The sequence below is a fragment of the Clavelina lepadiformis genome, chromosome 7, assembly GCF_947623445.1.
Source record: "Clavelina lepadiformis chromosome 7, kaClaLepa1.1, whole genome shotgun sequence".
In the NCBI taxonomy this organism is placed as follows: domain Eukaryota; kingdom Metazoa; phylum Chordata; class Ascidiacea; order Aplousobranchia; family Clavelinidae; genus Clavelina; species Clavelina lepadiformis.
In genome coordinates, this window is record NC_135246.1 from 15,067,890 (window position 1) to 15,081,912 (window position 14,023).

Below are 14,023 nucleotides of genomic sequence, written 5' to 3' on the forward strand. Positions count from 1 at the left end.
GTTGTTTATCTACGTAATTACAATATACGAGAATTAAGCGTTTAATATAAAAATAATTAAGCTACAAAAATAAAATCCATTTAAAATTTTTTATCTCTATACTTATTGAAACCACTATATATCATAGCGTATAGATTATATTTTAGCATTATAACAAATGAAACAGTTGATCAAAACTTTGAATACGAAGCAATTTAATGCGCACTTGTAAGAACACAGTTTACGACAGTCACAGCAATGATAAAACATACTGTAAGAGGTAACAAAAGGCGGCAATAATGGCATCAGCTGACAGTGTCATACATTTCTACTGGTATTTATGTCTGTGGTATTTTTTCAATATGCCTAACAGCCCACCGCACAACGCCCCAATAACCAAACCGGCAAATCCTCCAAATTGTCCAAAGATTTGTCCTATGCTCATGCCTATTTCTGCGCCTGATAAAGCACCACTGATCCCAGATATAACCGTTTTTGAAACAGTTGTAATTTTTCTGACCACAGCCATACTTTGTTTTTTCTGTTAAAAAAAATTTTTGTACAGCTGTTTCGAAACATCTTAGTTAATAATTTCTCGGGTAACAGTATACAAAAAATTATGGTTTCTTTTTAATGAAACACGTGTTTTAGAAGAAGTTAAAAAGTGATTTACTTTTCAAGAAAGATTAAACAAACATACGGTTTTATGATTGCTTAATGATATTTCAAAGTATCAATGCTATATGGAATGGAGTTGGTAATCAGTCTTACAGTTACCTTATTTCTTTTATTTCTTTGCAGAACTTCTTTGAAATGGAGTTGAATTCCGTTTTCCAATTCATTGTAAACTCTATGGAAGTCACGTGCAATAGCATACGAGTAAGACTCGTCTAACCATTTTAGTGCTGTAGATTTCGCCTCGTCATGCATTGAATGCAGATGCTTCTTTTTAATGTATTGATTTTCTACCTAAAACAAACTTTTAAGTTGAGCATTGTGAGAACATGCTTCATCAAACATGTAGAGCAAGTTTTTTGATAGTTAGGTAAAAGTAACTTGCAAAAACCTTATTACACAGCTTGATCGTAGTGCCCTATACTTTAAAAAAATGTAACAAAATAGGCAGGTGTGACCTATCATAAGCCTATATCTACCAATGTGTGTTAAGATTTCTGACATAAGTCTGGAATATCTTGAAAAAACTTTTGTAACTGTTATAGTGAAATGTTTGCATACGGAAAACTACAAAAGCTAGCTGACTTTGGTTTGTTGGGTAATGCTAAACAAGTTACCTCATTCATTTTATTTTGGTAGTACTCCTGTCCCTCCAGAGCGCGACGAAGCAAGTCACATTGTTTCAATATCTATACATAAAACATATATAATATAGCCTACACGCCTTATGGGTGAAATTTGATTATCGGTAGGGGTGACATCGTATCAAAGGTTCGCTATGATCAGTTTAATTGTTAGGGTTTGAGTCAACTTGTTGTCAACATAAAAGATTTATTCTGTTGCATAGTAAAATTAAGCAAAGCATTTTTACCATTTCTAATTTTTCTGACAGATGTCTCAGGCAAGCCAAAGACATGCCACTTTCCATTTCACCTTGAATTTGTTTGAAATTTGCTGATATTCCGTTTGTGTAAGATCTAGCAAACCATTCAAGAGCGGGTGACTCGTCGAATATTCTTTGAATTTGTTGAACGTAGGAACGTACCTACGTATAGATAAAGTTTAAGCAAATAAGTATGAGAAAGCTTACACGATACCTTGAAAAGCTAATAACGTTTTGGAATTTGGTAAAGATTTTATTACGGTAAATTCCTAAACATTGTCCGTTTTGAAGGTAGCTACAAAGCCTATATGTGTTGGCGTTCTTGCCAAACGCCAAAAGTGGAACTTGTATAAGGGTGTTTTTTGTTCGAGATTCCGTGGGATGAGCAAAGGATGAAAAGTATTAACTGATATCGGCATACGATTTTTAGTTTAATTTAACCTTCATATTTACACATGTTTAGTATTTTATAAAACGACGTACATATGCTGACATCCGTTATTGTCTTAACTACATGTATGAAGGTGCTCTGATCTACAGTAAAATGTAAACTTTCGGACTATATATATTAAATTTCCTTTCAAACATCGCCCAGTCTAAATGAAATAACTGGTAACTAACACTTTACCGGTATTTAGCCTTCGTCTTGACTTGCGCCATTCATGAGGAAAAGCACCTAATAGATTGTGAGGTGGGGTAATGTTTGAAACGGTTTGGTAGTGAAAAATATCTTATGTTAATAATTCGTTTCTATAATAATTACAAAAGTGTTAGGAAGTGATCCGTCGACCTCTATACAAACAAAAACAGTCACAAAGCAACCCCAAGGAAACAAAATTTACAAAATCAAAACACAAATCCATTTCTGACATCTATTTGTAGTGAACTGCGATCAATATAAAAAAAAATATACAAAGAATATCAAGTTTTTGTTAGTTCATTTAAAGTTTTAAACGCTCATGCTGGTCACCTTTTTTTCTTCATTTCTTTGCAGAATTTGTCGCAAACAAAATTTGATTTCATTTTCCAGTTCATCTTTAATTCCATTAAAGTCGACACTTATTTCATTTGAGTAACACCCGTCAAAAGTTTGATGTGCAATTGACCTCCACAGGATATGATAGTCTGTTAGCTGAGTGTCGTTAATTGACCTCTTTTCTATACCCTGTTGAGCATTTTTAAGTTAAAATCGTTGATGCAATTTTTTCGAGTGACTGATTGTTTGCAAACCGAAATACGCAAATACATTACGCAGCTTCTTTAAACTGCTAAAAGTTACCTCATTCATATTTCTTTTGTAGATCTGTAGTGCTACCGCTTTAAGTGTCCGAGCTTGACGCAACAAAGTTATTTTCTGTGAAGATTTATAATAATTTAGTTCATTATTTTTGAAAGTATAATCGTTGCCTGGAAAAAATGAAATGAAAATACTTATAAAAAACTGTGCAAAAACTATGTTCTTTCATTTAAAGCATGAGTTATAGCGCTTTTCGGAATAAAGTGCTGTATACTTAGTTTAACACATACCAAAATATACAGTAATTATTTTATCACTTTCCATTTTGGCACTGTCCTACTAACATGATACACAAACCTTATTAGTGTGCATGGTCCAGCTGGATGAATAGAACGAAAAGTGTTATCGTGTCACGAGAATATCTTTACGCACTTGTTTTAAGAAGCACTGTATTTTAATGTTATATAATCCAATTTTAAGGCACTAGTTTGTGGTGTAGTTTGTTATTGCGTAGTAATATTTTACAATCTTGGTTACAATCGATACTAATTGGTTACAATAAATTGAACGAAAAGTGTAATCGTACAGGTTAGTGAGAAAGAAATACATCGAAACCCGTTTTTATCTGATAACCTGAGGTCGATCCGCTGCAGAGTAATTAAAACCGGCACGGAATGTAGATATAGTAATCATTGCACTTGGTGACTATACATGCAGTATAGTATATAAGCATAAGGAAACGTCACAGCAGTAAAGTTTGTGTTAAAAACCTTGTGTTTTCCGACACTTTAACGTACTGATAAGCCTTTACCCGTTGCTGCAAACTCATTATTTATACGTTTTAAGCTCAAATTACATCACTTAACATTTTGTGGTGATCGATTTTCCTCAGACAGGGTAGAGCAATTTGCCCCCAGCTGGAGAGCGCAGTTCAAAACAGAAAGCTAATAAGCGTTTTGAAACTTGTAAAAAACCTTTTTTAGCAGAATAATATATCTATATATACGTACAAATTTTCAATTTATGATGTGAACACTAATCTAAACAAGTCTGCAGTAAACGTATAAAGTTTTAGCTGTGTTATGTTATACCTGTAAACAGCGCTATACAGGCTATGTTGCATGTGCTTTTTGTACGCGTTTCCGTGACATATTTTTCCTCCTTTGAGGACCAACTGCGCCACCTACTTTTCGGTTATTTCTGTGTAAACCAGTAACTGATGCTGTGTCTTCAAATCACTGCCCGATTTAGTCTAAACATGTAGTCAGCCTTACTTGACAGTTGCTTTCGTTTCTTCGTTGAACCTCTTGATAATAGCAATTAATATCTTTTTCCAATCCTTGCCGAATTCTGTGAAAATCCCCTGACATCTCTTCAGAATATACTTCGGCAAACCTGTTCAGCGCTTGCGTTTTTGCTCTAAGGTGCATGAAATGAAGTCGATTTTCTTCGATATAATTATTCTCTATCTAAGTTATAAGACATAAAGTGTTTTTGTGAAAACATTGTAATCGGAATACTGTCAAATCAGTTTTTCATATTAGGCCAACTAATAGTGACATCCTTCTATACACACTTTTTACTTATAGTTGCTTAAATGTGTACTCGATACATAACTTTAATTTATCAACAGCGTATGTTGCAAGTCGAACATTAATCTATCAGCAGAACTTTTTACCTTGTCCATCTCGTTTTCGTAAAGCTCTTTTGCGTGTCGTTTTTTATGTAGTATTTCCTCCACAAACGTTTGCCTCTGTCAACAGGCAATAATGTAACTATAAGATTTTTTAATGTTCCTGGTTGTTTTTTAAACAATTTATCATATAAAGTCTTCTACTTACATAACTTTGAAAAAAATAATGGTTATTTGTATAAACACTTATGAACAAGTTTTTCTTAAAAAGATAACAGACCAACAAATAAGGTTATGTAGGTTCTGGACTTGGTTAAAAGTATTGTGATCCATGGCTCTACTTTTGGTTTTACTTTAGATTAGATGTAAAACAATAGAATAATGGGATGTGTTGTATTTCATAGAAAAGTTTCAACGAGAGATATAACCTCTTTACTGAACAAATAGCATCTGCACAAGAACTGTTAAAATCTTGCAAATATCTTTAAAGCTTGACTTATCTTTGCATAAAACAGTAATAACTGCAAAACCCTTTTTGTTCAAAGCTGCAGTGTATATAAAGGTCATTCTAAACGCTACCGTATTGGTTGGTTTCCATTGGACCAGCTGCTTTCCGTTTTGCTGGTTTTGGGTGTAACAGTTAGGCGAAATCGAAGGTAAATAAAACTCTTCAAATCTTCTATGTGTGCCAGTGGGTGATCTGTAGTTTCGTTGGTCACCAGTCTGGACCCGTGGTTGCCCAGGTGGTCTCGGAAGGTATCGACCGCTATACTGCTAATGACAGTTTATAAATATAGTTCAATATTAAGGAATGAAAAATTGAAAACATTAATATTATACAGTTTTCATAAGAACCTAGTGTGTAGTCTAAATGTTTAACAAATGACTAATAATTCTACTGTATGAAAACATTTTGACACATCTTATCTGATACCAAAAGGAAAAAAATTGAGGAGCTTTTTTCCAAATATTAAAACTCAAATACACCTAAAAACATACCTTAAGCTGTTATTAAGCGGAAATACTTATAGCTTATGATTTTACATCAATGAACAATATGCAACAACATATAATCAAAAGAAAGAATAATAATTTTAGGTAGCAGATAACATTTATTTAAGCAAATACCTTTTTGTCCATTTTTGTGAAGTGAAAGAACTCTTTTTGCTTGTATTACAGGTTTCTCATAGCAAGACGCCAATTTATTAATAACAGAATAATTTACTTACGCTGAAATAAATTTAGAATAGTCTGAATAAGTACACAAAGAATCACGTTCATATATAAGTTATATTTATTCAATTGCTAACTAACTATCTTATTAGTCGTATTCCACTCGGCGTTGTGGGTTCACATTTCAAATTTTGTAAAATTGTTCAGCCGGTGATATTATTCCGTTCATGGTGTTACCGGCGCCCATCTCTAAAACTAGTCAAAACTAACCGACAGATATGACGCAATTATAACATCTTTCCGCAATTTCCTCATGTTTTGCTCCAAGCGAATGCATTCCTCTGTAAAATACTTGTACCGCAAATTGCCAAAATTTACTCCTGGCATCTTGGTCTATAGCAGGGATGTCCAACCTGCGGCCTACCTGAGATTTTTGTGCGGCCCGCTAGTCATTTTCACTCCAAGTAGTATTTTGAACTTTGAATCTTAGCCTAATTAAAATGTACCAGTCAGCTCTTTATGTACCCATTTTTCTTGAAATTTAATAGGTTCTGCGGCCCAATGAATTATTTCAAGTGACAATACGGCCCACTATAATAAAAGGTTGGACATCCCTGGTCTATAGCATTGTCTTGTACTGCCTTCACGATGCGTTCACCTCGTTTACAATTGCGCAATATTTGTTATGTCATAAAGATATTTTGTGAATATAGGTAAGGTAATTATTTCACTGGGGACTTTTCCTTACTACGTCCCATCCAGTTCTTTTGGTCCATCAATTATAGGTTTCCTCAATCCATTGTGTCTATATATAGCGCCTACAGACCCCACACCAAGGTACCTTTTTACAAAAGACGTAAAATGATCGTTTACAAACACAATGCTGTGTCGGAAGGTATGTATAAGGCGTACCATTGGTTTCAAATAGGGCCTTAGCTTAAATAATAGGAGCGTCAATGGTTAAAACATCTAAGGAATTTCTCAAGTTATACTTTTAGTAATGTTTGTTGTGAAATTATTAACGTGCATAAGTCTCAAATGTGTATGGAAGTATTCAACTGCTTCATTCTAACAATTATCCCGTTTGACTTTATCTTCTGTTTTTTTCAGCTTTGAATAACATCACAGATCACTTTAAACAACTATAAATTATAATATTTGTAAAAACACTGTATCGGTATACTTCAACAGCGCGTGCAACACTTCATCAACTTCAACATTCATCAACAATTTTACAACCCGGCCCTGATTTTAACTTACTTTTTACATTAACAAACATACAGCACCTTCACATGTTCCGCATTACAGATGTGAGACGCAAGTATAATAGCTTATACCGGTTAAAAACTGAATGTATTGACTGCATCTTATTCAAGAACAGAAAAAGTATAGGTGCCAACGTTAGTCAATTAAACTGATCAATTAAACTCATCAAACTTTGACTGTAAAAGTAAAAAATGTTTTGCGAAACGTGTGTTGAATGCAAAAGCTTTGTTCATTAAGAATTTATTTCCTATGAAAAAGGAAATCGTGTTTGTTTAAATGCAATAGAAGTGCTGCAATAAATTCAAAATTTCTAGTCAACAACCAAACATAAGAACATGTCACAACACACGTATATGCTGGCTTAAAACAATTGACAGAAAAAAAAAGAATTCACAGTTGTAGTATAAAAATGTTCCACTTAATCGTATGTAGTAGAACATTTCATTTCCCCATTTTTTTCGCTACTTTCCATAATCCACCAACTGCTCCACCTATGACCATACCAACAACAGGATTTCCGATCCAACACCCTAGTTCTGCGCCTATTTCTGCCCCAGCCAACGCTCCACTCGCACCGCTTTTTACCACGCTTAGAGTTGATGGTGTTTTGGTTGGGTGATTCTCGTAAATATTTCGACTTTCCCAATTCTTCTTTTAGAATTTTACATGGAACATAAAAGGATTATTGGTTAATTCTTATTCACCGACAAAGTAGAATGTTTTGAATTTTTCTTCGATTTACTTTTTAGTCTTACTTTGTTTCTTTGATTTCTTTCTTGAACTTTTCGGTAATGGTAGTTGACGTCGCTTTCCAACCCGCATTTAATTCTGTGATAATCTTCCGCAATCTGCCAAGAATATGCTTTGGCGATCCAGTTTAGTGCTTGTTGTTTTACTCTAAGGTGATTGAAGTGAAGTCTTCTTTCTTCAATAAAGTCGAAATATGCCTAAAATAGCATTCAAGAAAGCTGTTTGTGAAAGGTTTCCTCTCGGAAGCCGGATCGAGTAACTGGACAAAATTTTATGCAATTTCTTTCAAACTATTTAGTACACCATTATGCCCAAACTAACCTAAACTTTTAATATTTTATCCAAAAAGTCTCAAAATTATTAACAAATCGAAATTTTTGCGCTGCTACAGTTATTGTGCGGTAGAATCCAGTATAATTATATAGTTAAAATGTGCTTTTCTCATTGTGAAATGAGACGCACTCATCAAATTAATATATAACGTAAACTTTTCAAGATATGGTATCTTTTGGATTCTGATTGCATTGTTTATATTGTGCCTATATCTGATTTTACGACTTGTCATTTATCATCAGCACGCGTACATCGCAAAAGCTCATAAGCCTTCTGATTTCTGTAAGTGTTACCTCATCCATTTCGTCTTGGTAAAATTGTTTTGCTTGACATCTCTTTTCCAAAAGTTCCTGCAGTAAAGCTTGATTCTGTAACACGAATGCAAAAATTTTGGCTATACAGTAATATAGGCTAAGTCGCAATCTTTCAACGGTTTGGGTATTTTTTCTAAAGCTACCGACATCACATTAACCATAAGTTGAATGAAGTTGATCATGATGAAGTTGATGAACCATAAGTTGTTGATCTTAGTACAGTATAAGTACAAAATAATACCGCATTGACTTGATGCAATTCCTGATGGCCGTACGGATTGGGAGAAATCGACGGTAAAAAGAGTTCTTCTCTTGAAAATATAATTCTTTGTGATCTGTTGTTTCGCTGAGGACCATTCTGCACCCGTGGAAACTCGGGTGGCCTCGGATTGTATCCACGATAATACTGTTCAAAAGGATGCACCATAAATTATTTCACTGATAAAGGAGTATCTTATATGCTGGTGTTTTTAACATTATCAATGTCAAGTCATTACTGAAACGTCAGCTAGTTATATAAACAATGAACAAACGATAATCTTGACGTAATACAATGAACTAGCTGTTCAAGTCAGAAATACGCAAACCTTTGGAAAAACAAGGTTAAAGTTTAAAAAAATTAACAAAGCAATAAAGCTGCTCAACTTTTCATTTCTGTACCATGCAGGTGCACAGTTATACAACATCAGTTTTCAAAATATGGCAAAACATCGACAAAAAATAAGTTTCAATATGTGAAAAAGTATAATATTATTGAAATAAGTATAGTATAAATACCCTGTCCATTTTTTTGGCAAAGTTGTTGGTCGCTTTTTGTTTGAAGAATAATTGCAGCAGCTATACCTGAAGGTTTTCAAAATGATTCAGATCTATATATTTAATAAACACAACCTCCTTTTATGTTCAATTGGTTCACCTCCTATGACAAAAAAATAATATCCTCCAGAAAACCTGTCATCTATATTGAGTCAATGAAATACATTCTCACCTACATTAAAAGCTGATCGCTACATTGTCACATTTCATCCAGCGTATATTTACCGGCAATGTATTCCTTTTTAACCTTTTCGAAATGCCCGCTTTACATACTGTGCAACCTCAGTGTCTTGTCTCAGTGTTCTTTATGTAAGGTATTTAGTGGATACAAGAGAGGTAATTCTGCCGTGGGTCTTACCCTTTCTTCCCCATTTCTGGCTATCTTTCGTTCCACCCTTTCTTTCATCGTTGTCGGTATTTATCAAATGGATTACAAGCACACTATGTACAAAGAGTCAACGACCTACACTACAGTTCCTCTGTCCAAAAGAAACAAAAGGATCATTTACATGCACGGCTTGTGACAGAGGGCGTTTCCGAGGTGCGTCGTAGATGTACGATCGAGTACGTGAATATTGTATTGTACGTACATGCTGTACGTAGGCTACAATGCGAATACCCAATATGTTTTGTCTTTTTGTTTTCAAACCGTTGTTTGTGAGGCGTTTCGTGAGTATTTTTGATCTCTACTACGACTATCTTTAGGAGCTCGATCCTGGGATCAAATAGCAGAAGGGTTTTAACTATACGTTTTTTTTGTATTTAAATGGATCTTGTTGGTGCAGAGGCTGGTATCCGTCTTCTTGCGGTATATGCTGGAGAACTGGTCGAGGTGTTGATTATTCATTTTTCTTTTCGCATCAAAACATCTACAAAAAGAATTTGGCCATTGCGCTCTGATGCTTTGATCTAAATGTGGTCAGTTGAATCGGAGCAGGAGAAGTGAATAATTGTTTCTCTAGGCATTTATATCGGTCATTAAATTTTGATTTCCGCATTTGATAACGAGCTCCAGAAGGAAAGTATGACAATTATACGCTTTCGCATAGAAAAACTTTGTCAAAAGATATTTTGAGTCTATTGGGCAATTTCAGTAATCGCATCTTAGAATGCGTTATCTTTAAATCTACGACATGTGATTTCCCTTTTGGTAGGATGTCTCACAAACTCGTTCATAAACTAGCGCTGCGGTGCTGTACAGTTTGAAGAAATATTTATCCAAAAAAATATAATTATTTTCCCAGAACTCCAGGTCGTTGCTTCTTTACGAGCAAGCTTCATTCTTGCGTACATTTAAAAGCGCGTGAATTAAATGCATGTTATTAACGGCTAATGCAAAACGTAACAATGCAACATATAATGTCAGAATTGTACCACAGCTTTTATATGATAAATGGAATAAGCATTGTGTTGATATATGCCTAAGGGATAGGCTTTCCTTTACGCGATGTTGAAAAATCTACCCTTTCTTTGTTCTAAAAACAAAATGTCATAAGGTTATGCCTATGTGGATCTTTCATATACGCTCAGACGATATTCTACTGAACTTACACATCGGTAACGATATAGAAGATGAAAGCCATGAGGGAGGTTCCCCCTGCGACCCACGAGAGGATGTAGCTGTATCCCCAGGGTCCCGTAACAGGAAGAAGGCCGCTGAGTACAGTAAAGACAACGGGCGGAGCGAACATACAGAGAACTGCAACAAAATATATTCAATATTTACGTTTTTCATTTTCTATATCTTCTCTTTGTTGTCCTATTGCTCGCAGCTACGTCGTTCGCGTCACCAGCGTGTGACGTAGACTTACCTCCAAAAGTGTAGAAAACGATTGAAACCACTCGCAGCCATTTCTTATTGATACTAAATCCAATCATGAAGAGAATTGTCGAAACGAAGATGATTGACAGGCCGACCATAAGAACAATGAAAGCCACCTCGTTGACAACTGTTAAGAAAATCAAGTCATAAAAATTGTAAAAGGTATTAAATGCATTTAGCTTTCAAGCTCTATTCGAAAGTAACAAGAAATTTAAAAATTTGCTAAAATATTTTTCAAAAATCTTGTTAAAGCACTCCACGTTATAACAAAACTTTCGATCATACGTTTTCAGTAAATACGTTGGCTATCAATCCAAGTTAAAAAGCAAAATATTTCGCCAACTTACGCAGTCGATATTCTGTACACGTGCTAATCAGAAGATGAGAACAAAACTTAAACAAGCCAAGGTTTGCTAGGTTTGGTTGGTGCAACCAAAAGTCGGTAAGAAGTGCTGCAAGACCAACAGCAATGGTGCAGGAAGTAAAGAATCCGGCGATGGCACAAAATACGACTGCAGATTTCATGATGTATAAGCTATTTATTACTATAAGAGATTGTTACAAAATCTGGAAGTTGGGAAAACTTTTCATTAAAGGTATTTATATTTTAAGTCGCTTTTACCAACAGAGTAGGTTGTTGTTGTTCCAACCAATATCATGTCGTGGATGGATAAATAACAACCATTTTCTTTCCTTTTTCTGATTGTTTTATAACAGAAATACTAGAATATGGACAAACACTTATAAAAATATCCTTGAAGTTGTATTTATATTTTAACTATACTAACTAGGGATTATCGCATAAATTATAACTAGAACTGTGTTGCTAAATCTGGGAGCGTCCTATCTTGTCGTCTTGAAGCAATCGAATTCTATATTAACTTCTTCAAACTTTGTTGACATTCTGTCTAATTCATCGCCATAATTAACCACAAATATCTGTTTTTTTTTAACTTAAAATTCGACATCGCGCTTGTTGCTACTGGACATCTGGCTGAAAAATAAGAGCTGTGGCCTCCTGTGTTGTTATTTTAAACAGTTTCTCGTTAAATCGAACGGAATTAAAAACGTCTTTTCCGATATATGCGTACAACTATAGTGTATCTAAACCGACAACATAAATATACGTATATTCTCTGTTGTCGCTTTAAGGAGGCAGTATATGCAATACTTAGGCTTCATCTTTTACGACCTAGCTGGATTATATTGCGCATATATCGAACCTTATTTATAATACTTAGTTTTTTTCTTGCAGATTTCCATCAAACGCGTTTCGCTTTGTCTTGGGATGAAACCCGCGCTTCTTTTCTCCAGAATATGCACAAAACCCAAAGCAAGCAATTTTCTTATTCTGATGGTTCTTTTTAACTGTCATCATTGATGTAAGAATTAATGGCAGTATATTAAGTTGTATTACCGTTAACCATATTTTATTAGGTTTGATCTCATCTATAATTTAACTCTAATTTGACTTTCTGAGGGATTACGTTTCCAGTTGAGAAAGTTCTAAATGTAGGCCTAACTGTTGAAATTTAAATGCACATTGTAGACTACGTAAAGTTCGCTACTCAAGATATATTACTTATTTAAGGGTTTGCAGAAAGACCTATATTACGCAAAATATAACCATCTGCACATACAATCTCTTATCAGGTTTAATGTTATGTACAGTACTATAGTATACTCTTCAAATACAGTCTACTTGTTTCATGAAACGCTTAAGGAAAACCATATTTTATAGACTCTTCTCTAAACTAAGGTTTTCACATGGTTCTATTATACACAAATGAAAAGTTATATTAAACGAAGTAATTAACACGTTTGATGAATACACCAACCAGAAAATGCAATTAGAAAATGCGTACAAGTAATGGTGAACCTAAATCTTGTGGCAAAACTTTAAAGCTTAATTTGCTGGGTCGTTCAAATTAATTATTCTGTAAACCAATAAGGATGCTGTAACCAAACATTTCGCTTCGGTTAAACTAAGGTCACTGGCTTCCGCAAGGCTTCCAACTTACTATGTTTAAAAGAATATAGTGTTATTTTGGTAAGTGCAAAAGTTTTTCCTCTTATAGGTTAATAAAATTAAATCAAAAACCAGGAAAGTTATTCGAGTAAATGTTGTGGCAATGTTTTAAACTCTTGTATTACGCCACACCATGGAGAACATGTTGCTCACATAAAGAAACTTTTCCTCTAAACTGTATTTGGTCTGACAAATGAAGGTAATCAGCAAATAAATTTTTCACATCTAATTCACCATTGTTTATAGTTGCTAAACTAACTACATAAACACAAAGAACCAAATCTGCGTAATGTGTGCCATAATGTTGTCTAAATATATGATTGACACTGTACAGCATAGCAGATCTTCTTGTCTGGAGTTGAATTGTCCAAACTTGAATTAACAAGAAATCATTTTCATATTGTAGATTAGAAAAAGTTTCTATTTTAATTACAACTGAGAAATCACCTAAAGTGAGAGTGAAATATCCCAGTGGTACACTCAAAAATCAACGCTTGACCGCGCCGAGACGCCGAGACGCCGCTCCTTTTTACTCATTTGGCGGGGAGTGAAGTGGTGACCATATGGCGCCACTACGCGTTGACTTCTCTCAGATTAAATGACTCCTTTTCACGCTTTTCTGATTACTTGATTATGCGTGGTATATGTGTTATATACTCTATATTTGTCGTCATCGTTGTGACTGAGCAGTTCGTAGTAACGAGGAGTGAATATGCAAGTTAGTTTTTATAACTATACGTTTGGGCAAGCTTGTGGTAATTGGGAAGAATGCACAAACTCGACCCTTCGTCACTCGTCTTTTAGCTGGAGTCAGATACTAGAAACCGACTTGTCTTCAAGCGCTACACCTATGTTGGTATGGGAAAAATAATTTCAGCAAAATGATTGTTTTGGGAAAGTGGAATACAGAAATTCGTGCAATAATAAACATACACAAGTCATTATTAACGTACTCACACTGGAAGGCTAGAAACGTAGTACAAACTGACAACATATTGAAACCAGTAGCAACACAGAAATCAATAGAAATTGTTTAACATCGGAAAGTTTTTCTTTGGATCCCAATCCTCGACTCAGCGTGTGCAGCGTCCATGACGTATATAAATGACGTCT

General features: G+C 34.6%; 3 protein-coding genes across 8 annotated transcripts; all 3 read right to left on the reverse strand.

Annotated features, from left to right (window-relative positions):
- On the reverse strand, positions 1-5,639 carry LOC143465302 (uncharacterized). Of its 3 annotated transcripts, none has more exons than XM_076963525.1 (10): positions 5,536-5,639; positions 4,987-5,181; positions 4,453-4,527; positions 4,049-4,243; positions 2,817-2,891; positions 2,508-2,702; positions 1,526-1,699; positions 1,272-1,343; positions 757-948; positions 1-520 (listed from the first exon to the last, which is right to left on the reverse strand). In XM_076963525.1, the coding sequence occupies exons 1-10, from the start codon at positions 5,545-5,547 to the stop codon at positions 308-310; spliced, it is 1,398 nt and encodes a 465-aa protein (XP_076819640.1). In that variant the 5' UTR covers positions 5,548-5,639; the 3' UTR covers positions 1-307. The 3 variants fall into 3 exon arrangements, with proteins under 3 accessions (XP_076819640.1, XP_076819641.1, XP_076819642.1); XM_076963526.1 differs by having other exon boundaries at positions 4,987-5,178; positions 5,536-5,632; XM_076963527.1 differs by lacking the exons at positions 1,272-1,343; positions 1,526-1,699.
- A 1,070-nt stretch (positions 5,640-6,709) lies between these two features.
- Positions 6,710-9,370, reverse strand: LOC143465258 (uncharacterized). 4 transcript variants are annotated; one of them, XM_076963461.1, is made up of 6 exons: positions 9,285-9,370; positions 9,021-9,162; positions 8,485-8,649; positions 8,223-8,297; positions 7,602-7,793; positions 6,710-7,497 (listed from the first exon to the last, which is right to left on the reverse strand). In XM_076963461.1, the coding sequence occupies exons 2-6, from the start codon at positions 9,027-9,029 to the stop codon at positions 7,288-7,290; spliced, it is 651 nt and encodes a 216-aa protein (XP_076819576.1). In that variant the 5' UTR covers positions 9,030-9,162; positions 9,285-9,370; the 3' UTR covers positions 6,710-7,287. The 4 variants fall into 4 exon arrangements, with proteins under 4 accessions (XP_076819576.1, XP_076819574.1, XP_076819577.1 ...); XM_076963459.1 differs by having other exon boundaries at positions 9,236-9,347; XM_076963462.1 differs by having other exon boundaries at positions 6,710-7,494; positions 9,236-9,345.
- A 900-nt stretch (positions 9,371-10,270) lies between these two features.
- LOC143465762 (uncharacterized) lies at positions 10,271-11,444 on the reverse strand. Its single transcript, XM_076964230.1, has 4 exons — positions 11,229-11,444; positions 10,871-11,008; positions 10,611-10,758; positions 10,271-10,534 (listed from the first exon to the last, which is right to left on the reverse strand). The coding sequence occupies exons 1-4, from the start codon at positions 11,404-11,406 to the stop codon at positions 10,519-10,521; spliced, it is 480 nt and encodes a 159-aa protein (XP_076820345.1). The 5' UTR covers positions 11,407-11,444; the 3' UTR covers positions 10,271-10,518.
- Positions 11,445-14,023: the final 2,579 nt, after the last annotated feature.